Raw genomic sequence first — 25553 nt, forward strand, 5'->3', positions numbered from 1 at the left:
GGCAGGGGGGAGCTGCTGCAAATCCCCAGCGGAGAGGGGAAGCAGAGTTCACCGGCCATTAGGCTGCTCTCCCCACTTTTGCCTGACTCCTTCCTCCTGTCAGAAAATGGGGTCAGGGCAGGGGCCGACCCGGGGGTGTTGGAGGGAGGATTCAAAGGGCAAACTAAAGACGGGACTCGGTAACTCCTCCGCACGTCAGGGGAAGAAGAAAAAGAAGAGAAAAACGGAGGAAAAAAAAAGAACACTAATAAAAAGGTGCGGGAAAATGGCCCCCCCGGGGAGGCCGGGACACGTCCGCACCGCCCGCCCGGCCTCCCTCCGCCGGCCCGGGCCCGAGCCCCGCCGCCCGCGGGGCCGGGGAGGGCGAGCAGGGCAGGGGCGGGCCCCCGCGACCCCCGGCCCCGGCCTCCGGCAGCGCCCGCCGCGCCGCGCCGCTTTCCCTACCGGCCGCCTCCCTCCCGCGCCCGCCCGCCGCCCGCCGGCGCCCGGCCGCGCGCTCACGCAAGGCCGGGGATGCGCGGCCTACCCCGCGCGCCCGCCCGCCCGCCGCGCCCCGGGGCCGGAGGGACGGAGGGAAGGGGCAGCGGCGGCCGCGGCGCTCCGGCTGCCCCCCGCCCCGGCCCCGGCCCCGGCCCCGGCTCCGGCCCCGGCTGCTCCCCGCGGGCCGCGCGGCTCGGCGCGGCTCGGCTCGGCCGGGCCCGGCAGGCCTCACGCCGCGGCGCGGGGGCAGCGGCGGCGGCGGCCGGCGGCGCGGCCCGCGCTTACTCCGGGGTGGGGTGCTCCGGGTCGTAGAAGTCCCCCATGGTCGGGCGGCCGCTGTCGGGGGCGGGCAGGGCCGCGCCGGCGCCGGGCCGCGCCGCGGGGGAGGCCCCTCTCCGCCCTCCGAGCCCGGCGGGGGCTCGGCTCCGCCGCCGCCGCCTCACATCCTCCGCCGGGCCCCGCGCTGCAGCGGCCGCCGGCGGGGCCCCGCCATCCGCGCCGTTGCCCTGCCCTGCCCTGCCCGCCGCCCGCCGCCGAGTCCGCCCCGGCCGCCCGGCTCCTCCCCGCCGCGCCGCCGCGCCGCCGCTCCCCAGACCGCGAACGCCGCCGCTCCGCTCCCCCCCGGGCGGGGATCCCGCCGGCACCGGGCAGGGCTCCGCGCCGCCACCGGCCGCCGCACCCGCGGCATCGCCCCGCAGAGCGGGCGGCGGATCGCCGGCACCGCGCGGGGAGACGGGGGTCGCCCCGGGATCACCCCCGGGATCACCCCAGAGCCCGGCATCAGCCACGGGATCGCAGAGATCTGCCCGGGATCACTGGGGCCACACTGGGATCATCCCCAGGGACGCACTTGGATCACCCCCGGGATCACCCCCGGCATCACCAGGGACACATCAGACACCGAGGCCACATTGGGATCAGCCACTGGACCGCTGGGACCGCACCAGCATCTCGCTGGGATCACCTCTGGGATCACTTCTGGGATCACCAGGGTCATCAGCACCCCGGGATCACCCCCAGGACACCAGTACCCCAGGAATCTGGGATCTCCCGTACATCACAGCGCAGGATATCAGCAGCCCTGGCATCACCTGCACCCTCGGGATCACCTCCAGCACCGGGAAGGGGGGAGGCAGAAGCAGCTCAGCTTGCCCCCAGCACAGCTCTGTGTCGCGGTGTTGCCTTTCCAGAGATGCTCAGACCCAACCAAGCGCTGCTGCTGGAACTGCCTGGCTTGCTTCCTGCCTTGGACTACCCACAGCTGACAGCCTGACTGCACACAAGGTGGTTGGTTGGGTTGGGTTGGGTTGGGTTGGGTTGGGTTGGTTGGTTGTTCTTAGTGTTTATTTTTGATAATCTACTGTGGGCACTTGAGGCCCTTGGTGAGGTGACACAGCTCATTGAGTGCTGGGTCCCAAGCTGAGCCCACGTGCGCTACGTGACAGGGGTTTGTTCTTGCCTGCAGCTGTGATGAGCCCGGGCTTCTTCCTCATCTGCCTGAGGGATGCCACAGTCCTGGTGCACACGTGCTGACAACAGAGAACAAAACTGGATCAGCAGCAGCAGCTCAGAGCGGAATTCTCACCTGGAAAATCTCTTTTCCTGCAAAAAACATCCCCCCTTTTCCCCAGCCTTCCCAAGTGGTGCAGGGAAAAGCTGCCCAAAGCCTCCTGGTCAGCACATCCCTCCAGGCTCAAAGCAGGAAATTCACCTCTGGAGCCCTGCAGAGCTGGTTTTGAGACGTTTTCTTTAAGAAACGCTTACTGCTGCAGTGTGCTGCCCCAACACTCAAACAGGTGATCGTTTTGGAGCCCTGCTAAGCCCAGGGCTTTGCTGTTGTCTTACGGTGAGCCCTCAGCAGGAAGGACCTAGAAGTAAGTGCCCAGACTGGGTTTTTTAGCAGAGGGCCAGCAGGGGCTGGGAGCTTTACATCAGCCAAGGAACGTTTCAAAGAGCTGAGCTGTGCTACAGAACCAAACCCAGCGGTTTTCAAAGGGCTGCAGAGGAGCCCCGCAGCTCAGCTGGCACAGGAGCATCCTCCTGGTGAGGAAAGGCTGCAGGCCCTGGGGCTGTTCAGCCTGGAGAAGGGGAGACCGCAGGGACATCCCATCAGTGTTACAAATAACTAACTGGTGGGTGTCAGGAGGCTGGGGCAGCACCTTTACTGTTGTTTCCAATGGCAGGACAAGGGGTGATGGGAAGAAGCTGCAACATAAAAAGTTCCACTTAAGGAAAAACCATTTCAGTGCTGAGGGGAGGGAGCCCTGGCCCAGGCTGCCCAGGGAGGGGGTGGAGGCTCCTTCTCAGGAGGTTTCCAACCCCACCTGGACACATTCCTGTGCCCCCTGAGCCAGGAGAAGCTGCTGGAGCAGGGGGTGGCACTGGATGGGCTGTGCAGGGCCCTGCCAGCCCCCACTGTGCTGGGATCCTGTGGTGTGTGGGACTGGGCCCCACTGAGGTCACCTTTTGGTCAGTTTTCATTTTCGCCTTGTAGAATGAAGCAGAAGCTGGTCCAGCTGGAAGAGCCATCTCCTGCATCCTCTCATACCTGTCCTGCTCATCTTCCTCCTGCCAGCACAAAGACAGACCCCACTCCATGTCAAAAACACACCTCTGGAGAGGCAGAGGTCAGCTGACCCCCGCTGCCACACTGAAGGCTGACTCAGTAACCTCTGGGAAGCCTCACAGGGGAGAGGTGCCCCTGTCCCACACCTCAGGTGAGAGAGCTGGGCACAACCCATCTGCAAGTGTAAAGGGAGTTCCCTCAGCTGTCTTCTCACAGCTGTGCTCTGCCTGTAACTACCCCCAGAAGTCTCCTTTGCTCTGCAAGGTCATGTCACAGTCTGAAGGAAGTCAGAGCCCAGCCAGCTGATGAGAGCTGGGCCCAGAGGAACCTGCTGAGGGTCACCCAGGGCAAGGGCAGAGTCCTGCAGCTGGGCAGGAACAAGCCCCTGCCCCAGCACAAGCTGGGGGGCACCTGCTGCAGAGCAGCTCCAGGGGAGGGACCTGGCAGTGCTGGTGGGCAGCAGAGAAACATGAGCAGCAGTGTGGGCTGGTGGGCAAGAAGCCAATGGCAGCCTGGGGGCATCCAGCAGAGTGTGGGCAGCAGGGCCAGGGAGGTTGTGCTGCCCTTCTGCTGTGCCCTGCTGAGGCCTCAGCTGGAGCCCTGTGCTCAGTGCTGGGCTCCCCAGCTGCAGAGAGACAGGGAACTGCTGCAGAGAGGCCAGGGAGGGCTCCCAAGGTGCTGAGGGAAGGTGTGTGTGAGGAGGAAAGGCTGCGGGCCCTGTAGCAGGGGCTAGCACTGGATGAGCTCTGCAGGGCCCTGTTGAAGCAGGGTAGGGACTGGAAACAAAGCTCCCAGGTGCCCCTGCCCCACTGACAGTGTGACTGCTGCCTGCTCCTCTGCACACGACAGGGTACTTCAATCACTGTCCTATTTCAGCCTCTGAATGGTAAAGCTGATGTCAAAACAAGATGCATCTCCAGATAGTTGACCACAGATAGCATTACAATGCCAGCCTCTCTGCTTAGGGAAAGGGGCAGAGCTACCATGCCCTCCTTCTCCCAGGGCTTAGTTGTGCCCTCATTTCACACGTGGCCACCCAGGGAAACGGGCAGAGCTGCCAGGACAACTCACCAGGCACAGGACTCGGTTGATAGGAATCATCCCGGGTCTGATGCTGCCACCGGGCCTCAGAGCTTCCTGCACGTCCCTGGGGATGAGGAAGGACTCGCTGTACCAGATCTCAAACTCTGCAAAGCAAAGCAGGGGACAGAGACCAGGGCTGTAATGACCAGAGATGAGGGTGGATTTGCTCCCCATGGATCAGCTGGGACCTCGGTGCCCTTCAGCTCTCCCGTTGGGGCCTCAGAACTCCGTGCTCTTGAGTTAAAGAGGGAGGGGCGCTCTCAGGTAGCTTTGCTGAGGAAGCTGCTGCCTGTCCTTGCAGCCTGCCAGGAGCTGGGATGTGGTGGCTGGCCCAGGGGACAGTCCCCTGGGCTTGTGCAGCCCGAGAAGTGGTCGGCCACAAGATGGCACTGGCCCTGCGTCCCCTCCCCGGGCTGGAGCTGCCCGTTTCCAGTGATTTGGGGAGGGTCAGATTTCAATTCCAACGGCTACAGGAGCACAGGCACCTTCCAGCCCGGAATAGGCAGTGATAACACACAGCAGGAATTCTGTCCTTAGGAATGCCAGGCGCTTCCCAGGCGCCCACTGCAGAGGGGCTGTGCTCAGCTCCCTTCCTCTGGCACGTTTCCCCACGGAGCAGGAGAGCCCACAGCCCCTGCAGAAGGCTGGGCTGCCCAGGGGGCACCCGGGAATGGAGCTGCTTTCTGTGCTGGGAGTCCTGAAGGATGGGCAACCCCAGAGCCCTGCTCTGCCAGGCACAGGGGATGTGATGCACCACTGCCTTTTTACCCTTGTTTTAGCTGTGCAATGACCTCTTCACTCTGGAGTGATACAGATAGTAAGGGAGCCCATGCCTGTATGTTTAAACAAACAGCAAACATCTGGAGCACCCCAAAAATGTCCAGGTTGGCTCCAGTGCAAACCAGTGGCACTGCTTCTGCACAGTTAGGCTTTGGCTCTGTCTCCTGGAACAAGCCAAGCATTTCTGCCAGCGTGGGCTGCTCTGATGGACACAAGTTGTGCTGTGGAGAGCTTGTAGAAAATAAAGTGTTGTCAGGTGCACAGCATCCAAATGGTTGGGGCTCTGACGTTTGTCCACTCAACTCTCTTCCATCACAGGGGACAAACCTGGGGCTAGAGCAGCACTGCACTCCTGCAGGCCCACACTGAGTGGTTTGCAGCACAGCACACCCTGAATTTGCAGAGATCCCCCTGAGCAGAACATGTGACTCATCAGCACGAGGGTGCTGCTCATGAAGAACATGCTAAAACAACCGAGTTCTGCTTCCTGCCAAGGAGCCTGAGCTGCAGCTCTGGGACCTGAGTAATGCTGATCTCACAGGGGGACAGACTATCACAGAATGGTTTGGGTTGGCAGGAACCTCAAAGCTCATCCTGTTCCATCCCCTGCCATGGGACACCTTCCACCAGCCCAGGCTGCTCCCAGCCCCTTCCAAGCTGCCCTTGGACACTGCCAGGCTGGGGCAGCCACAGCCTCTCTGGGCAGCCTGTGCCAGGGCCTCAGCACCCTCCCAGGGAACAGCTTCTGCCTCCCATCTCAGCTCAGTCTCCCCTCTGGCACTTGGGAGCCAGCAGCCCTTGTCCTGGCACTCCAGGCCCTTGGCCAAAGTCCCTGCCCATGTTTCTTGGGGGCCCCTCGAGGGACTGGAGGCTGCTCCAAGGGCTCCTGGAGCCTTCTCCAGGCTGAGCAGCCCCAACTCTCTCAGCCTGTGCTCACAGCAGAGGGCTAGAACTCTCAGAGCATCTCCATGGCCTCCTCTAGGCTTGCTCCCACAGCTCCACATCCTTTGTCCGTTGTCTCTGCAACCCAGAGCAGCACCTGAGATGAGTTTGTTCCGACACTGGTCCACCAGTTCCTTGCAGTACTGGATTTCTGCCTTCAGGTCCTGCAGTTCTGCATAACCAGACCTGTACTCTTCCTTCAGGTCTTTCAGCTTCATGATGAGTAAAAACTCCTTCTCATCAATGATGATCCGGCCTTTCTCATCAACATACTCCCCTGCAGGGTAAGGAAAGGAAACAAAGGTTTCTGGTGAGGGTGGAGAGGGACAAAGCAGAGTCATTCTGCTTCGAACCACACGGTAGTTACACACTTATACTGAGGTTAACCACACAATTGACATTTCCTTAGACATGCTGTCTACAAACACAGCTCTGGAGTGGTGTGGGGCAGAAGTCACTGCTGAGCTGAACCTGCTCAGGCACCCTTCCTCCCTGTGCAGATGAGGAGGGAGCAGGCGCCATGGCAAGACACCCACTGGAGGGCATCTCATAGGGCTTTTATGGCTCCTGCTGGAAACTCCCTGGGCAGCCAGTCCTTTGGGGACATCTGTTGTTCTTGGTTTCCCTCAAGTCAGTTTATTCCTGTGGTTTCCAGCATCCCCCAGTGTGGACCTGCTTGTGCAGGGGGGTTGGACTGGATAATCTCTAAAGGTCCCTTCCATCCCACCATGCTGTGGTTAGGATTATGATCATAAAGAGCAAAGAAGCAACGAGCCCATGAGAAGACAGAGCCTCAGTGCCACAGGGATTCAAGGTGATTTGCCAAGCATTTAGCCAAAAGAGCTCTGCATCTTGCAGGATCAGATCCTGTGGGGAAAGCGTGGAGCATGTGGCTGGAGGAATCAGGTGGCAAACCACAAGGCCACAGGACACAAAGCCCAGCCTGCCCCACAGCCCTGGCAAGGAGCAGTAGTGGCCTAGAGGTCTCACCATCAGGACTGCTTTGAAACCAATGGCTCCCCTCCTCTGTCACATTCTCCACACACAGACTTACCCTCCTGCCACCTCCCATGCTTCTGAGCCTCCAGAGCCTTTTTGATGCCCTCCATCTCCTGTTTGATGAAGTTGATCCTCTGGGCCACTGCACTGCTTCTCTTCTTCCTGGCAAGGAGGATGCTCTTGTTCTCTTTATAGATCTGATTGATCTCACTGCCACCCTCCTCTTTAAAGTGCTCGAATGCCACAGACTTGGGTGGAGGGGAACTGCAACAGAATGCAAAGAAATGCCCAGAGCTGAGGAGGTCAGTTTGTTCTGCCCTGCAGCACAACACAGTTCCTGGGAGTGGCCATAGCTGAGGTCTGTGGATGGTATCATTTCTGTTGGAAAAGCCCTTGAAGCTGCTGCAGTCCCAGCCCTCCCCTCACCCTGCCAGGGCCACCACTCACCCCCAGCCCTCAGCACCTCAGCCCCATGGCTTTGGGGTCCCTCCAGGGCTGGGCACTCCCCCAGCTCCCTGGGCAGCCTGGCACAGGGGCTGACACCCCTCTCAGGGAAACAGTTCTGCCTCAGCTCCAGCCTCAGCCTCCCCTGGGGCAACTCCAGCCCCTTTCCCCTTGTCCTACCATTCATTCCTGGGGAGCTGAGACTGACCCCCACCTCCCTACAGCCTCCTGTCAGGTTGTAGAGAAACCCCTCAGCCTCTTCTTCTCCAAACTAACCAAGCCCAGTTCCCTCAGCTGCTCCTCATAAGACCTGTTCTCATATTTTTCCTCATATTTGGGTGCTTCAGGACTAAATTCTCCTGGGATGTCTTCAGGGTGATGCAAGGAACAGTCATCTACCAGCAATGGAAGTGCTCCCAGTACTTTGGAGATGTGTTGCCTGAAGCTTGAGAGTTCTCAGCAGGAAAAGATGGCTGGTGATGGGAAAAGCAGGGTCCAGACTGGTTTGTGTGGGGATCATGAATAGCCCCGTGGTGTTGAGCACATGTCCTCCTGGAGAGGTTCCTTCTTCTCAGCACCCTTAGCATTTTTTACCTCATCAACTCCATCCAGAATGAAAAGCAACCCAGTGCTGCCCTCCCTTGCCAAATTCTTGTCATGGTACCAGCAGCTGCCTGGCATATCATTGCATTCCCATAGAGAACTCGGGGCATTCTCCACTCTTCTGGCTCAGTGTGGCACCTCCTGTCATGACCTGGCACAGCTCTTGACCCACGTTCATGGCTCTGTGGGGTTTTGTGGCTGGACATGAGGTCTCTCTGCACTTTTACTAACCAAAGGGTGACGAGTGCTGTGATTTTTAAGGACTCCACACTTCACTGAGCAACTGATCAGGACAGAGCTCAAAGCAGACGGAGATGACCAACACCAACACCACCACCCTCTGGAATGGAGGGTGTCCTTACAACCACTGCTGTCCTACAGTGATCTCTGCATCTAAGCAATGAAGAGCTCACAAACTCTCCTCTTAATTCAGAAGCAGGTCGTTGTAGCAGTGCAACATGTCACAATCACTGTGGGGTAAAGCACCCTCTGGCAAAGGGGATCTGCTCCCTTACAGGGGCAGCTTACCTGGGCTGCTGGGAATCCTCCACAGGAGATGCCTGGGGGAGCTCTGCATCACTGTTTGCTGGATCTTGGTTCCTTGCTCCCTCTTTCACATTCAGATCCTTGGTGGAAATGATCACCTGGCTTTTTGATGATGAAAAAACATCCAGGTCTGCCTCAGACAGACAGCTCCCAATTCCTTCCTTCCTGACAGGGGGAAATGAACTGCATTCAGGAATTTCTTCACAATAGGAATCTGGAACCAAAAGGTGCTGCAGGTGCCCACTTTGCTGATTCAAAACTCAGCAGCCTGACATGGCTGCCAGCAACATTTGCAGTGAAATATCTACTCACAAGGAATAAAACCAACCTTGTTCTTACAAGTTCTTACTTCCTAGAGCAGAGGGACTGCCTTGTGTGGCAAATATTACAGATATGGGCTGGAGTAGCTCTCTTGAGAAGGATCACAGGGACAACAGTCCCACCCACACCTGCAGACAGGATAACCCTCTACCTTCAGAGGAACCTACAAACTGAATCCCCAAGGAGTCCATCCAACCCCACATCTAAATCCAGCCCAGCTCTCTGTTCTTTTCCCTCAGCTCACCTCTGCAGACTCAAAAGAGATACAGAAAGGTGCTTGCCAAGTCTCCTTCCATGTCCCTCATGAAACAGAACTGCACAGACGAGTCCCCAGTGTCACATGGATACAAAAGCCCTGGTGCTTCCCTTCCCCTCTAACACAAGGACTCTGGGGAAATGTCAGGGAGGAACCAAACAAATGCCCTTGGCCCCAGAAGGAGCTGTAGAAACTGCCAACACAGGAACCTCACTTCTATAAATTGCAGGATCTTTGTCTGCTCAGGACTGATTGCTGGGTCCCCCCTTTCCTCTCAAAATCTCTTCTCATCTGCTCCCCTGTCCACTGTCCTTTCCTCCCTTCCCACTTAGATCTCACTCTAACACTGTAAAGAAGAGCTGCAGCTTGAACGTGGCTTCTGATGCCATCACAGGAGCCCTCCCCTGCCCCTGTGCTTAACCCCTCAGCCTTGCCCACAGGCTAACCCTGTGCTGGCTGTGAGCTCCTCAGCTCCCAGCGTGTCCACCCTCTGTGCCCACAGCTCACACCCTGTGCAGCACTCCCTGCTCTTGGTTCATGCACAGATTAACTGTTTGCAGTAAATCTTCCCCACAATAGAGGTTTATGCTACCACAGGCTGAGCCTGCCTGCTTGGTGAGAACACCAGAACACCGAATGCCACGTGCCCATTAACTCAGCCGTGTCTCTGCCTTCCTCCATGAGCTGCCCACCACACCTTGACCAGGATCTGTCCCTGCAGTGACGCTTTATCAGAGAGAAAGGAGAGCTGTCTGGCTACTTGACTCACTTGGGCCACTCACTGTTCTTCTTGGATTTCTTCTTCCCACCAGATCTGGATGCAGAGGGAGGAGTTCCAGCCCCTAAAGCCTGTCCATCCTCTTCCCGCGCCGCACGCCCGTCCCCACCAACCACAGCTGCCTGGAAGCAGGAAGAAGCAAAACGTGGCCCAAGAAGCATCAGATCTGCAGCAGGAAAGTACCCAGCCCCTGCCCAGCAGCTGCCCCATCCTCTTGTGCAATCCCATCTGGAAACCTGTAGGCACTACCAAGTGTTTCAGGGAAACACAGCTGGAAGAATGGAGGAGAAACTAAAGTGGGGCCCAAACTACCCTGAAATTGACATGGCAAGTGCTTCAGCCCCTCAGGGAGGGAAACAACCTGAGTGCAGGGTCCCAGAAATGAAAGCACCCTCAGAACCCTCCATTCTGTGATGATATGTAAGGTAACTATGTTTCTGCTACTAATTCTCATGTGACCTCAACCAGAGGGGCCCTGAAGCACCAATATTCTGCATTTTCCTCGTGCCTTTCTGCCAAGGTGCATCCACACAAGCCCCAAGAGAAGTGTTTGCCTCTGCAGAACATGTCAGGGTTCTTTGATTTGCTGTCTGGGGTAAAACCAAAGCCAGGAAATAACCACTTCAGGGAGAAAATGCTTCAGAGGTGGAGATGAGTGATGAAAAATAGATTATGAACTAGAAGAGTCCACAGCTGAGTTTGTGGTTTGTATATGACACATTCACTGTGATCCAGAGCCTAGAAGGACTAAAGAGGGATCTCAGCAGAGGCAGGTGAGCTAACAGCACCACTTTCTACAACTGATTAACTGGCAGGTCACCTTCTAGTTCAGCTTTTCTTCAGTCCCACTTAATAAATGAGTGTGTTGAGATCATGGGCCCGATTCTGTGCTGAAGCCAATGCCCCTGTCAAGTGCTGTACCTCTGCCCTGGCCAAGGGGCTCTGACACATCCCATTCCCACGCCTGAGCTGCAGATCTCAGCAGGGTAAGGTTGAGAACTCGATGCAATTGACAGCTCAGCAGCAAGGGAACTGGTTCTAAGATGGATTCTGGGCCAGGCTCAAGCAGCAGGCATTACCTTACCCACAGCAGCCACAGCAGCCGAGTCGCTTTTGTCTATCAGAATGTACTTGCTCCGTAATCTGGCCTCCACTTCTTGTTCCTGTTGACTAGGGCAGAAACAGCCCCTCAGCATTCAGTGGGGACCATTTCACATGGCCAAAGGTGTGACACCTGCCCACAGCAGCCTTCCAACAAAACCCATCTCTGACCTGTGATCCCAGTCCCAGACACCCCACCTTGCTCCTGCTCCTCTTCAGTTACAAATATAACCACCAGGCAACATTTGAGCATGAAAGCCCTTTTGGCCTTGGGTGCCAGCACAGCCTGACTGCCCAGGCTCATGCTGCACCACAGACATTGTGTCCTCACAGGTTTCTCCAGGGCAGGCAGACTTTCTACATCAATATCCCAATGTGAGTGGCCACCTCTGCTGCCCTGCCAGACTGCAGCTGCAGACACTGGTGGGGCAGGGAGTGGGTGGGCTGCCCTAACCACAGAATCACAGAATGGCTTTGGTTGGAAATGTTCTTGGAGATGATTGAGTCCAACTCTTCCCTCAGCCCCTCCCCAGCCCCTTGTGCTCCAGCCCCTTCCCCAGCTCTGTGCCTGGCTCTGGCCATGCTCCAGCCCCTCAGTGTCCCTGTGGCAGTGAGTGAGGGGCCCAGCACTGAGCACAGCCCTCAGCCTAATACCCTTCTTGTGCTTTGATGTTTAGGACTTTTATCCAGCCTGTCATTCACTTTTCCTCTCCCAGCTTAAAATCAACTTTCATCATCCACTGGTGCCATTTTCAGTTAGCCACTGTACTTCATACTGACTCTTCAGTGCCTCATGGTACGTGTGATATCACAGCCAAAAGCTCGGTGGAACTTCTCAGTCTCACTGTGAAAAGCATCAACCATGGATGTCTTACCTTAAGATCACTTTGAACTGCTTAAACACCTCCTGGATTTGCCTGATGTTCACTATCTGAGGAAGAAATGCCCACAGTGAAGATCCAGGGAGGCATTTCGATGCTGTGCTCAGCTCTGCTGCTTCCAACATGCCAGACTGGGAGAGCTCTGCTCCCCACTTCCCGGGTCTCCACACCCAAGGAGTTGCCTTTACCCTGCCCTTGACAGGCTGGAGGTGGGTGTACTTTTTTCTGCTCAGCTTTTCAAAGAGAGAGGAATTTGCCAGACAATCAGGTTACAAACAACTGACCTTGCAGCTTGTGAGGCTGCTGCTCTTTTCACTGCTGCCCACAACTGCCTGAGTACTTGGAACTGCCACAGCACTATCTTTAGTCCTCTCTCAACCCATGACAGCAACTCAGTGCAGCTGAGCCATGCTGCCATCTCTGTTTTGGAGATGATGAGCAGAAGCAAAGGGCAGTCTGTAGCTGAGCAGGGATCTGCACTCAGCTCTTGCACAGTCGGAGACTGGACCAAGAGATGAAGTGCACTGTCTCTGTTCCCAGCCCTGTCTCTAGAAGATTCTTCAGTGCCACTGAAGTCATCCTTCCCCATGTGAAACTCCTTAGTCCTTCTCTACTTTCCCTGCTCCACATCACATTTTGCAGGCCAGGCACAACACACCTTCACATAAGCCCTTGTTCTGCTCCCCTCCTGCCTGCTGGAGGGAGAAAACAGGGACTTGGAAAGAAGAACTGGGAGGGAGCATCTAAACTGTTTGCTTTAAACTAAAGGGTTATCTAACTGTTTGAGAAACAGCCTTCCAGCAGCCCCCAGCAGTGTTGTCACAGTGGCAACAGTTCCCAACCAGACGAAACTTCACAGTAGCTCTGGGGGTGCATTTGTGACTTTCCTTTGGTTCCATTTTCTTTGCTTTCCTGTTTGCCCCCACGGGAGTATTTGTGTAAACAGGACTTTGGATGGTTCTTTTCACAATCCCTTTGCAGTCAGCAGGCAGTTTGGAGTTGAGAGACCCTGCCCTCATGAACCTAAGAGACTGGACAAATTTTGGCAACACACCTTGCAAAGATTTAGTTTGATGTTGTCAGGGAAAATATGAACAGTAATTGTTTAAATCACAGAATCTTTGAATGCTTTGGGTTGGAAGGGACCTTAAAGTTCATCTTGTTCCAACCCCTGCCATGGGCAGGGACAGCTTCTACTAGCCCAGGCTGCTCAGAAGCTCCAAATAAACCAATGCAAAGGGTTTCAGGACTGAGGAAAAGTCTTCTCAAGCTTCCAACAAATGCAAAAACAAATGAATGAAAAGTAGGAGACAGCTTTTAACCCACAGAAAGATGTGAAATTACAACTCCATAGTGTAGGGCTAAAGAGCCTCTTCATTGGCATTGCTCCTCTCTTAGAGCAGTGAGATGGAATCGGTATTTAAGTCCTTCTCCACTAGAAAACTACTTACATCAATCTCATGAATGGCTCCTCTTAGGTATTTCTGGACTTGAGACCTAATGTGTGCCACCTGGGTGTCAGTCAGAGGCTCGTAAGTCACCACAGACCGATTCACCTGAAAAACACAGTGAGCAGCTATCAGTGGATTACAAACAGGGAAGCAAGTACTGGCCTGATGAGCAGCTGACCTTGCTGTGCTGTGCCCAGGGAAGCCTCGTGTTTCATTTCTGAGGTGACAGGACAGGGCACCTGGGAGCATGCTGAAAGCAATGCATTCCCCTTCACATCTCAATCATGAGAGGGAGAGCTTCAGGGCTCTGACAAAAAACACCCCCAGTGCTTGGGGACTGATGCTACAACACAGTCCCACTGCACAAATCCCAAAATGCAGTGCTGGAAGCAGAAGGAAGAATTTAATCACACTGGACACTGAGTTAACTGCAAAACAAGGATCTAGGTCCAGTCTGAGATGCTGCAGACTGCTCCTTACCAAGTTGTCACGCATGGCCAGTTCCTGCTTCAGAAGAATAATCTCCCTCTCCAGAGCCTTCACAGTCCCCTAGCAGGAAAACAAGAAGGGGAGTGAATGACTACACGGTATTGGAGAAAAACCCGCTGAAAAGCAGCATTAAACTGTCTGCCTGAGAAGATCACAGCTGCGCACCAGCTCCCCCAGGGGTCGCTGCCAGGTTTGCATCAGCAAACTTGTGAGCCTGGAAAGCACTTTGCCTTTGATCAGGTTCCAACAGGGCAGCTTCTGCTGTGCCCTGGGTGTACTGCCTGCAGAGTCAGCCTAAGCCATCAAAAAATGGGCCACCTGGTTTGCAGTTTGATGCTTTCCTGATGTGCTACTGTAGAGGCCATTGAGTTGTGGGCTGTGAGATACCATCTGGAGAGCAAAGCAGTGTGCAGCTTTCCACTCTGACCCTCACTGAGTTCTGACATGAACTTTCCTAGAGGAAAGAGTCTCCTGTGGTGGATTTGATTGAACTTCTCTGTAACATGGAACATCTTCAAGCATTCACTGTTTAGCTTGTGTTTCCAGAAGGGTGTGGGTATATGAATCTCCTGGGCATTCAGTGAGAATTGGATACTGAGCTGCTTTTCAAGTGACCTGTTGAGCATCAAAGCCTAACAGCTTCCCTCAACACTGTGCTCTTCCAGCTACTCTATTTTCCACTCCACATATCTCAACAAAATCTGAAAGGGCCTGAAGAGGAAAAGGCAGTTTGTTGCACAGCTTCTTCTGGCAGCTGTCAGAGGAAACTCCCCAGCTGTTTCTCCACTTGCAGCCATGAAATGCAGCAGGGCTCTCTCACACACCACATGTCTAACCCATCAGAAAACTCTACACTTGTTCTTTGGGCTATCAGTAATTCATAGAGCCTTTACTGCTGCCAGCTTTGTTTCAGCTGAGAAAGTGCTGAGAAAGACCTAGAACACAATGATCTTTCCTTGAAGCGATTTCCTTGTTGAAGCAAGTTTTGGATTGGTGGCCCAAGCGTCACGTTCCCAGCAGCAATGGGGCTGATGCTGGGTAAAGCTGCAGGGAGGGCTGGAGATGGGTTCCCTACATCCCAGGGCAGCACAAGAGCACAACACAATGTCTCTGTTAAGAGGTGAAGCTTATCAGAAAAATGAGGGACTTAGATGCATGCAAGTTGAAAGAATTGCCACGTGTCAGGGCAGACGTGACCACCTGCACAGCTCTACCCTCCAGCACATTAAAGGGATCTCATGACAAAATGCTTCATACTAATCCATTTGAGCAGATACTTAAATTTAGCAAGGGCCAGCTTGGCTGCTGAGTGGCAATTCATGACACTCCTGAATTTGCCTCTGGTTTTTAAGGTCGTTGTCCTAAACATTTAATGATTCCTTCTTCCACCCCCCTCCTCCACATACCTCCTGGTCATAAGTCTCATTGAGGACTGGCTCTGTCGTGATCCATTTCATTCTGGTAGCAAAATGAAGAGAAGACAACTGAAAAACATGGGGTTTAAGTAACTGAAAGAGATTTGGCAGGGATAGAATATCCATAATCCATTACTACTCGGTCATAGCAGGTCCCAGCACATAGAAGCACCAAAGCTATTTAACTGCAGGGAGCAGGAGAGCATTTCTCATTCCAGGAGTGTATCTTCTAGTGCTCTCTGGCTTCTGGGATCAACCAGCTTCAGATGATCACTTTGTCTGTTCTGTTCTGCATGTGGCCAGCAATTTGTGTACCAGAGCTGGGATCTCAAAACCACCCACTTCTAACAACAAGGAATTTACATTTGAGATCAGTCACCTCTATCCTACAAAACACAGCAAAGGCCTTCAAACTGAATTCCTGCAGTTGGGTATCTGGAGACAGCCTGAAAACCCTCATCTTCACACAATGGTTGAGGTTGGAAAAGGCCTTGAAGCTGATTGAGTCCCTTGAGGCAGGGAACAGTTCCTTCCCCCAAGGGCTGTCCAGCCCTGTCCCAGCTGCCCAGGGCCGTGGGGGAGTGCCCATCCCTGGAGGGATCCCAAAGCCTGGAGCTGTGGGGCTGAGGTCATGGGTCAGTGGTGGCTGTGGCAGTGCTGGGGAAAGGCTGGACTCCATCAGCTTCAAGGGCTTTTCCAGCCTGTGATTCACTGTATCACAGGTTAAAAACCTTACTCTTAGGAGGTTCCTGTTGATCCCCGAACCAGCAGAAACCCGGCTCAGTTGTGATGTGAACTGTTGCAGTTCCACTGACCTCCTTATGTACCATTGAAAATCATTCACAGATCTGAACCAACCACAATGATTCACTATCCAGCCTGCTTAGATTTTGTGCCTCCTCTATTTCAGGCTCTCATTTCCCCTCCTAGGCCAGTTGCCACTCATCTGTTTGCATCACAAACCAGATTGTCAAGAGCAATCTGAGCTTCAGAGATAAGGTGAGCAATCCAAAGTGTCTGAAGAAGGAGGCAGGATGTTTCTCTGGGACTCCTGCCAAAGCCCTCCAGAAGCTATTCTTTAAACCAAGGGATGGCAAATTGCAACAGCAGCAGAAACAAGGCAGCCAGTTCAATGCAGAAACTCAACTTACAGTTTCTTCTACATGCACAGCTTCCCCACAGATATTTGCCACTAGGACAGTATTGCAACTTCCCCCTGGGAAGAAAAGAACCAAAAAGCCAAGCAATGAATATAATTTGTTGTAGTTCCCTTTTCTGGAATGTGTTATATTATGTGGTGAGGAAAGCAGAGAAAGAGAAGCACCAAGGAACACAGCCAGTTTGGAACTGTCCCTCAAACTCTCATGGGCCCATGAACACAGGGGCACAGAGTAAAGACTTGGGAATGAAGGTGAAATGTGTTTGTCACGTGGCAATGGTGCAGTGAGGAGATGGGAATACAAGCAGTCAGGAGATGGGAATACAATACATGCCCTTGGTGACCCTCAGCAGGTTCCTCCATGCCCACCTCTCAGCCACTGCAGCCCTCACTGAATGGCAGCTCAGCCTCTGGTGCATCAGCCACTGCTCCCAGTTTGGTGCCAGCAGCAGGGAACTTGCTGAGGGAACACTCTGTCCCCTCATCCAGGTCACTAATGAACAGGTTGAATAAGAGTGGTCCAGTAATGCCCACAGCCTGTTTTCAGCTGCTTTCTCCTCCCGTGTCTCCAGCCTGCATTCCAAGAGCATAAGGCTTTGCCAGGGATGCAGGATAGGCCAGAGCTTTGGGTTGACTGTCTATAGCCTGATGCTAAGGCAGGAGCATCTGAAAAGGCTTGTCCCACACTTGGCAGCTTTTTGCTGGTCATTTTCTTAAGTGCTCTAAGGTTCTGTGAATCTTTACTGGCTTGATCCTTGGGCTTTCCACTGTCTCTGGTGCCTGAAGAAAACCAGACAGCCTTTGCACATAAAAATAGTTCCATCTGTTTGTGTTTGTCACTCTCAGTGAATGACACTGTTTGGTAGGAAGCCTTGGGGGCTGGTGTAATGCCCAGCTCTTACCTAGGCAGTCCTTGAGCAGGTGAGTGAGCTTGCTCTGCCGGAAGGGGATGTGGTCCCGCTTCGGGTCAGCCAGGGCAACGATGATTTGCTCGAGGAATGACAGGGATTTGTTGATGTACATGGCTTCCTTCAGAACCTGCCCTTGAGACTGGAATGAAGCACAGAATCACTGAGGTTGGAAAAGCCTTTGGAGATGATTCAGTTCCCCCAGCACTGCCACAGCCACCACTGACCAGCCCCACCACTGGCTCAGCCCCACAGCTCCAGGCTTTGGGGTCCCTCCAGGGCTGGGCACTCCCTCACGGCCCTGGGCAGCTGGGACAGGGCTGGACAGCCCTTGGGGGAAGGAATTGTTCCCCAGCTCCAATCTCAACCTCCCCTGGGGCAACTTGAGGCCATTTCCTCTCATCCTGTCACTTGGGAGCACAGATCAACTCCCTCCTGGCCACAGCCTCCTGTGAGGGAGCTGCAGAGAGTGCTGCTGTCTGCCCTCAGGCTCCTCTTCTCCAGGCTCAACACCCCCATTCCCTCAGCCCCTCCCCAGCACCCTTGTGCTCCAGCCCCTTCCCCAGCTCTGTGCCTGGCTCTGGCCATGCTCCAGCACCTTTGATCTTGATGAAGAAGAAAAGGCAAAGCTCTCACAACACATGTTTCTGACCTAACCACGGCAGAGCATTTTCCTTACCAAGGGCACAGTTCTGGCTGACTGTGAGGGAAAGGAGGCAATTCAGACCAAATAAATTCTTGATCTAGAGCTTCTTTTCAGTTTGAAAACAAGTTTTCAGGAACTCCAAGCACCACTGGCTCTCCTTCCCAAAGGGTAAGTCATGTATTTGTCACAAGGGTGCTGTGATTTCTGATCAACACAGAGAGTCACCCAGGACCTGAAGGAGCTTTCAGTTGCTCAGCCCTAATGCTCCAGTTTGCCAGCTGTGACCAGAAGTGGGGGATTTGTGCTGTCATTCAGGAAATGAAAGGGAAAATCAGAGGTTCATTGAGAAATGACAGACTCAGGCTAAGAGAATCTGGGTCAGGCTGGAAAGCACAGGCAGGATGGGAGTCCCCAGCAGCTGGGAGCAGTCCAGCCCCCTCTGATGTCACATTCCCTCCTGTTTAGCACAGGCTGAACCCTCTGCTGGGGAAACCCCTTGAATTGCATCTCCACTGTGTTGATTACTAGACTCCTCACTGAAATACTCCTTCTATTACTTACTCCAGTCTTGCTCAGTCTCTCTGAGCCTGCCAGATCTATTAAGTTGATTTTAGAGTGAATGCATTTGACGTTGCAGAAAGCTCTGAAACGAGACTGAGGGAGAGAAGAATATCACATGTCATTAACAGTGGACTGAATTACAGTGAAAAGCAGACATGTCAAGATCCTCAGCCATCTGAGTCCCTGGAAGAAAAACTGTTGGAGCTCTCACCTCAATATAAATGGTAAAGATGCAATGGGATCTGGATGAATTCTTATTCAGGGTGTGCTCTGCTACTGCTCTGTTGGTCTCACCCTGCAAATGAATCAAGACAATGGTCTGAAATTGCTGCACTATAAAGGGAAGTTAGAAATCCACATGGTATAGCAAACAGGGGTTCAATCCTCACTCAGCAGAGCCTGGAACACTGAGCAGTTGGTTAGAGAAGTCAGAGCAGGGGCTCAGTGTTTTTAGCCAGAGCAGGAGCTGACTGTATTTGCTCAGAGCAAGAGCTGACTGTATTTGCCTCACTTTCTTACTCAAAGGCCTCTGAAAGCATTTCCCAGTGTGGCTGGTAATGCTTTCATGCAATCATGCCCTTTACCAAAGCCATTATCTGTTTCCACTTTCAAGGCTCAGCTCCCAGCCCTGTGGCTGTTTGAGGAACAGTCAATGCCTTCCCTGGCTGGTTCACTTTCTCAATGACTCACAAACCAGAGAGTTCCTCAAGCTTCAAATGTCACAGAAAACTCACACAGACATCAGAGCCAACAACTGCTGATGCCTCCTTACAGCAAAGGAGAGCAAGATTGAAAAGGATGTTGCAAGGTATGAGCTGTGCTGCCAGGCTGGTGAGGAATAAAAAGGAAAGGGAAGTGTCCAGAGCACAGCAATGCACTGGCCGACAGCTCTCCCAGCTGACTGCTTTGCCTGGGCCTCTAGGGACAATAACCTTGGAGAGCTGGGAGGTCAGTGACTGGCTCCACACCAGGGAGTCTAAATCAAAGGGCAAGAATGAAGGTGAAGATCTCTAGCTAAATGCTACCAACCACACTCCACAAGTGAAGAGTCACACCACTGTGAGAGGCCTCCTCACAGCCTGCAGGTTCTCTGCAAACCTCGAGACACAGGCTGAATTCATCTAAGGATCCAAACAGATCCCCATGTGTCACTTGCACATCTTCTGTCAACAGATCTCACCTCAGGCTGCATCATCACAGAATCCCTCAAAGAGTTTGGGTTGGAAGTTTTTCACCCCCCAGCACCCCCAGTCCCTCTGCTCAGGGCTGCCCTCACCCCACTCACCCCCAGCCTGTGCCTGTGCTTATTTCAACTCTTTAAAAAGAAAAGGGAAGCTCCTGCAAATCACAGAAGTTTGTTTAGGACACCACTGATCCCTTATTAAAAAAGCAAGCTAGAGATGTGAAGGACAGCAGGTTGCTCCTGGTTAGAACAGGCTTCCTGAGTACAGAACCAATTAGTTATTCATCTTTTCCTTATGAACTAAATCACTCACAAGTAAAAGAAACAAGCAGCCATAAGCAACCCTTCACAAAAACCCCTGCTGTAACATCTGACAAGTGGCTGGTATTTCACACAAGCCTTTTGAAAGGAAAGCTGATTCTGTGGCTGCCCTCACTATTTGGGTGCTGCTTGGAATCTCCAGTGCTACTACACTCTGTGATCTCACCCCAGTGTATTTCATCCATCACCTGACTTGCTCTGGTGCACATTAACACAGGCTTTCTCCAGGGAGATCTTCCAGAATCTCTGTGCCAGAGACATTTTCCTTGCAAGAACATGGGCTACAAGGAGTTACCAGTTCTTCCACGCACCAGAAAGAGAACAAAGAGGGCTGAATGTCCCCTCCAGCCCTCCTGGCCACCCACCTCCTGCTTTACCATCTCCTCCCTCAGCTTAGACAATAAATATACCAGAGGAAATGGAATACTTGGGTTTTCTTGCCTCAAAAAGGAGATTTAGGGCATCTTCCTCGTGGCTAACTGAATGTATGGATAAGCCCTTCACATAAACACCCTGTGGGCAGTCCACTACAGCCAGCTGCATGTCACTGCTCCCACTGCTTGTCACGGTGGGGAGAAGGTCAAACAGGGTCTCGTTGTAGATTTGCAGGTAGGAGATCCGCACAGTGAGGAAGGAATCGACTGAGCATGTCGCTGCTTTGAAGACCTGTTCAAAGGCAAAGAGTGTGTCAGTGGTGGTGCTGGAGTGAAGAGCATTCTGCAGCATCACTGCCTCAAAAGAAGCATCCCTGCCCCCTCGAATCATAGAACCATCAATTGGTTTGGGTTGGAAGAGACCTTAAAGCTTGTCCTGTTCCACCCCCCTGCCATGGGACACCTTCCACCAGCCCAGGCTGCTCCCAGCACCATCCAAGCTGCCCTTGGACACTGCCAGGGCTGGGGCAGCCACAGCCTCTCTGGGCAGCCTGTGCCAGGGCCTCAGCACCCTCCCAGGGAGGAACTTCCTTTCCTATAGCATGTTAAACCTGTGCCTCTGGACAGGGATGTGTCTGTGCAGCAGCAGGACCAACAGATCAGCATGTTGAAGCCAACACCATCCCAATGCTCTGATACATCACCAGTCCCAGTGCACAAGGGCACAGAGTGGTAAAGCAAAGGCACAAAGCAACCAGGGTTTACAGGATCATTTAGCTCTTTTGGTCATTTCTTAGATAAAAGAAAGAAGGAGGCGAAAAAAAAAGGACTGGTGGAAATAAGCTAAAACATATTCACTGTGTTAAGACACTTTTCTGAGTCCCAGAGGTGTTCCTGTTACTTCTTCCAGCCTCTTTTCCCACCCAGAGCCAGTACCTGCTGTATAGCTCTGGGGATGATCCCTCGGTGCTTGTACTCAGCAGTTGCTCCTGTCATGGTGTATGTTTTGCCAGCCCCTGTTTGCCCATAGCACATTATCGTGCCTGGACAAAAAGATGCAAAAGCAGAAGAATAACTTCAGGAGGGAACCTCTGCATTTCTCCAATGGGTCATCAAAAGGATCAGATCCAACCTCCACTTACCATTATAACCAATCAAAGCTTCAGCCACCAGTTTGGCAGCCACCGTCTCGTAAGCCACGTCCTGGGAGGTGTTGTGGAGGACACCATCCAGCCTGAAGGACCAGTCAGTCTGCCTGTTATTCACAACACCTTTCTTGGCATCCTTTTTGGTGTATATACCTATGCTCTGAAACCCCAAAAATAAAGAAGAGATGACTTTTAATAGCCACACAGACTGTCAGCAGTTACTGTCTGGACAAAACAAGCCAGGGCACTGAAGGCCTGGAGAAAGGGGAGCACAAATAAGGGCACTTTGTTACTCATCCTGGTGGGGTTTTTTTGGCAGTAGATGTTTAAACAAAGGAAATGTGGCTAAAGCTCATCTTTTTACCTTTCAGTGATGTGGCAGCTTTTGTATCCCAGGGAAATTAATTACACAAGAGAAAGTGAAGGGAGAATCTTTGATAGGAGGGGAGAGACACAAACTGCACCACAGGGAAACCTCTCAAGGTTATCACAGGGAATTCCTCACATAGCACTCAGACCCCAGCCCTTCTGGGGACTTTCTCTAGTGACTGTATCACAAGATGTTTTCTATAGTCACACTTGCTGACAGAATTGTTAGAATAGAATGGTTGGGGCTGGAAAAGCCCCTGAAGCTGATGGAGCCCAACCTTTCCCCCAGCACTGCCACAGCCACCACTGACCCATGGCCTCAGCCCCACAGCTCCAGGCTTTGGGATCCCTCCAGGGATGGGGACTCCCAGCCCCTTCCCGAGCCCTGGTGCCCATCTCTGCACACACTCCAGCCTCTCAGTGTGCCCCTTGGAGTGATACAAACTCCCAAGCCACAGCCAGCACAGAGGCAAACAGCAAGCACCACAATCACCATGCACCCAAATGTTCTGCATGCTTTAAGGAACAGAAGCATTCTGCATTTCTGGGGGCAAAACTGAAATCAAACTCCAAAGCTTTCACACTTGCAAGTTCTTTTTCAACTACCTTGTTGTCTGGTCCAAACTTGATCATATCTTGAGCAAAATCAGCTGTTGGCTTGACTCTCACAAATACTTGGACTCTCTTTTCTAGTGCATCCATTCTGACCGGAGAAGGAAGAGAGGGACCATCAGCACTGCAAATGTTGCAATGCAATGATATTTGTCACAAAAAGGAAAGCTCCAGAGCAGGCAAGTTTAAAACTAAAGCATTGACAAAGGTTCAGCTGCAGTTTCTCTTCTTTATTAAAAGCAACTATGAGCAGACAGTTGCTGCAAATTCTTTCCAGTATGGTTCTGCTCAGAAACCTGAGTGTGTGTGAAGAGCAGACCCTCATTTCCCTTCATGTATCAGGGACACGAGTGTTGGACAACACAAGATGCTGTTCCTCAGCCTTGTAAAGCCAGAGAATGGCAGGGATGTGCACTGGGGTTCTCTTCTGGTATTTTCTCTGTGTGAAGGCACACACACAGCCTACTGTTTTGTAATGTCATGTCATCCAGAGCCATGTTTCAAGCTTCTGAGGATGAACACTTCCAGGTCCCACAGCCACTCCCCATCAGACTGCTCCTACAGATACTTCCCCAGCTCCAGTGCCTGGCTCTGGACCCACAAGTAACTCATTTCATAGAAACACAGACTCAGGGAATAACAGAATCATAGAAGGGTGGAGGTTGGAAGAGGCCTTTAGAAATCATCCAGTCCAACCCCCTCCCAAAGCAGGTCCCACCTAGATCAGGTCACACAGGAATGTGTCCAGGTGGGGTTGAAACCGTCCTGAGAAGGAGCCTCCAGCCCCTCCCTGGGCAGCCTGGGCCAGGGCTCCCTCACTGAAACACTGAAACAGTTTCTCCTTATGTTTAAATGGAACTTTTTGTGTTCCAGCTTCTTCCCATCACCCTTTGTCCTGTCACTGGAGACAACAGAATAAAAGTGCTGCCCCAACCTCCTGACACCCACCTGTCAGATATTTGTAACTATTATTGAGATCCCCCTGAGCTCAGGTTTCTCTTCTCCAGGCTGAACAGCCCCAGTTCCAGCAGCCTTTCCTCCTCACACACATGTTCCATCCCCTCAGCACCCTGGGAGCCCTCCCTGGCCTCTCTGCAGCAGTTCCCTGTCTCTCTGCAGCTGGGGAGCCCAGCAATGGGCACAGGGCTCCAGCTGAGGCCTCAGCAGGGCAGAGCAGAGGGGCAGCACAACCTCCCTGGCCCTGCTGCCCACACTCTGCTGGATGCCCCCAGGCCTGCCATTGGCTTCCTGTCCACAGCCCACACTGTGTTTCCCACAGCCTGTGCTCCAGCAACAGCCTCGAGTTTCACACTAAATCTTTTGTATTCCTTAAGTATTTTCACTCAGCCTGGCTGCTCTGGCTGCTCTAAAAGGAAACACAGACTGCTCTGTATTTCAATTAGAGGCGAGCAATTGATTGATTACCTGGTCAAGGAACCATGGGAACCTTCTCCCATTTGAGACTACTGCAGTGATGCCAACATAATGTCAGTTGTGGACTCCAGAGTGGTGCTGGGTTGCTGTGTTTGCAATCTCTTCAGCATCAGAGACAGCCTCTGATAAACCATCTGTGCAAAAGCAGAGACAAACACACAGATGTCACCATAAGGACACACAAGAAAGCTGCCCACATATTTCCCAATCCTGTGTAAACAAAGGCAGGAGCAGCCCAGGTACAGAGCCAAGCAAAATGGAAACAGACATGCAGATACAAAGGTGGGGAGCAGCATGGAAATGGTGCTCAGCTGGCTCTGGGGGTTGTTACAGGTGACAAAACTCTGCTGCACAAATATGCCCCAGTGTCAGAGATATGTGCCTTACTTCATAGAATCATGGAATCACACACTAGCCTGGATTGGCAGGGACCCCAATGCTCATCCAGTTCCACTCCCCTGCCATGGAACACCTTCCACCAGCCCAGGCTGCTCCCAGCTCTGTCCAAGCTGCCCTTGAACACTGCCAGGGCTGGGGCAGCCACAGCCTCTCTGGGCAGCCTGTGCCAGGGCCTCAGCACCCTCAGCATGGAGAATTTCTTCCTTCTATCTGGCATGAATGTCTCTGGTTCAGTTCAAAACTATTCCCCCTTGTCCTGAACAACAAAGGCAAACTGGAGAGGCAAAGCTGCTTTGGGGGAGGAGGGTGACCATGAGGCAGAATTCCAACTCTAGTGACACTTTGTGAGTTGAATCCACACCCTTGGACACCAAAAACTCAGTTGTGCCCCAGCACCTCAGGCCCCCTGCACACTCCAAGGAGATAACAGGGAACAAAGGGATTGCCCTGGGCAGCCATGTCCTCAGTCCTTCTCGCTGGAGACAAGGGCAAAGGAGGGTGATCTGACAGGGAGTCAAGGTGCAGCGGGGCTGTTGGGACAGGGAAAGGATGAGCCATGTTTTAGTGGACCTTGGGAGACGAGAGATGAGGCTGAGGAAGGTTATGGAGACATTGCCTTAGGTGGTATGGTGATTGCTGGTGAGGTGGAACGAGCCCTTGAGTCAGGGCACGAGGCCTTGAGGAGAGGATCCAAAGCAACACAAGGAAAAGCTTCTTCCCTGTTGGGATGAGGGAGCCCTGGCAGGGGCTGCCCAGATGGGCTGTGGAGGCTCCTTCTCTGGAGACATTCCAACCCAGCTGGACAGTTCCTGTGTGCCCTGCTCTAGGTGGTGCTGCTCTGGCAGGGGGCTGCACTGGGTAAGCTTTGCAGGTCCCTCCCAGCCCCTGCGATCCTGTGATGCCGTGACAGTAAGGCCTCTGTGGGGTGGGGAGGGCCGAGGTCTTGAAAGGGGAACGAAGCCTCGAGGAGAGGGACAAAGAGGCCTGATGAGGGGGATAAAGCCTTTGGGGAGGGGAACGAGGCGTTGCGAGGAAAACAAAGCCCGGCGGAAAGGGCCTGAGGCCGTGAGGGGGGATGAGGCCCTGAGCGAGGGAACGGGGCTGCAGCGGGGGGTGCGAGGCGACCTGGCGGGTCAGCAGCGGCGGGATAGGCGCGTGAGGACGAGGCGCCGAGTCGGGGCGGGCTCCCGGGGGCTCCGCACGTACCTGCGGCCGCGCCGGGGCTCCGGAGAGCGGCGGCGGCTCGCGGGGGCCGCGTACGCGGTTGCCATGGCAGCCGGCACTTCCGGTGTGTCCCGGAAGTG

The 25553-nt window shown here is 53.6% G+C and overlaps 1 protein-coding gene and 1 long non-coding RNA gene across 8 annotated transcripts; one reads left to right on the forward strand and one right to left on the reverse strand.

The window, feature by feature from the left end:
- Positions 1-1161: 1161 nt before the first annotated feature.
- On the forward strand, positions 1162-5377 carry LOC133625509 (uncharacterized). Its single transcript, XR_009818794.1, has 3 exons — positions 1162-1764; positions 1946-2354; positions 2975-5377. It is a non-coding gene; the product is annotated as an uncharacterized LOC133625509 (long non-coding RNA).
- On the reverse strand, positions 1828-25523 carry KIF9 (kinesin family member 9). 7 transcript variants are annotated; one of them, XM_061996929.1, is made up of 22 exons: positions 25456-25523; positions 23842-23984; positions 22411-22540; positions 21430-21595; positions 21224-21330; positions 20355-20579; positions 18621-18704; positions 18410-18502; positions 17197-17344; positions 16287-16351; positions 15127-15204; positions 13712-13780; positions 13232-13336; positions 11775-11830; positions 10878-10968; positions 9790-9920; positions 8426-8608; positions 6906-7114; positions 5949-6128; positions 4118-4233; positions 2944-3048; positions 1828-2009 (listed from the first exon to the last, which is right to left on the reverse strand). In XM_061996929.1, the coding sequence occupies exons 2-22, from the start codon at positions 23871-23873 to the stop codon at positions 1878-1880; spliced, it is 2505 nt and encodes an 834-aa protein (XP_061852913.1). In that variant the 5' UTR covers positions 23874-23984; positions 25456-25523; the 3' UTR covers positions 1828-1877. The 7 variants fall into 7 exon arrangements, with proteins under 7 accessions (XP_061852913.1, XP_061852911.1, XP_061852909.1 ...); XM_061996927.1 differs by having other exon boundaries at positions 22408-22540; XM_061996925.1 differs by lacking the exon at positions 1828-2009 and having other exon boundaries at positions 2318-3048; positions 22408-22507.
- Positions 25524-25553: the final 30 nt, after the last annotated feature.

This window comes from Colius striatus, chromosome 5, assembly GCF_028858725.1.
Source record: "Colius striatus isolate bColStr4 chromosome 5, bColStr4.1.hap1, whole genome shotgun sequence".
NCBI classification, from domain to species: Eukaryota; Metazoa; Chordata; class Aves; order Coliiformes; family Coliidae; genus Colius; species Colius striatus.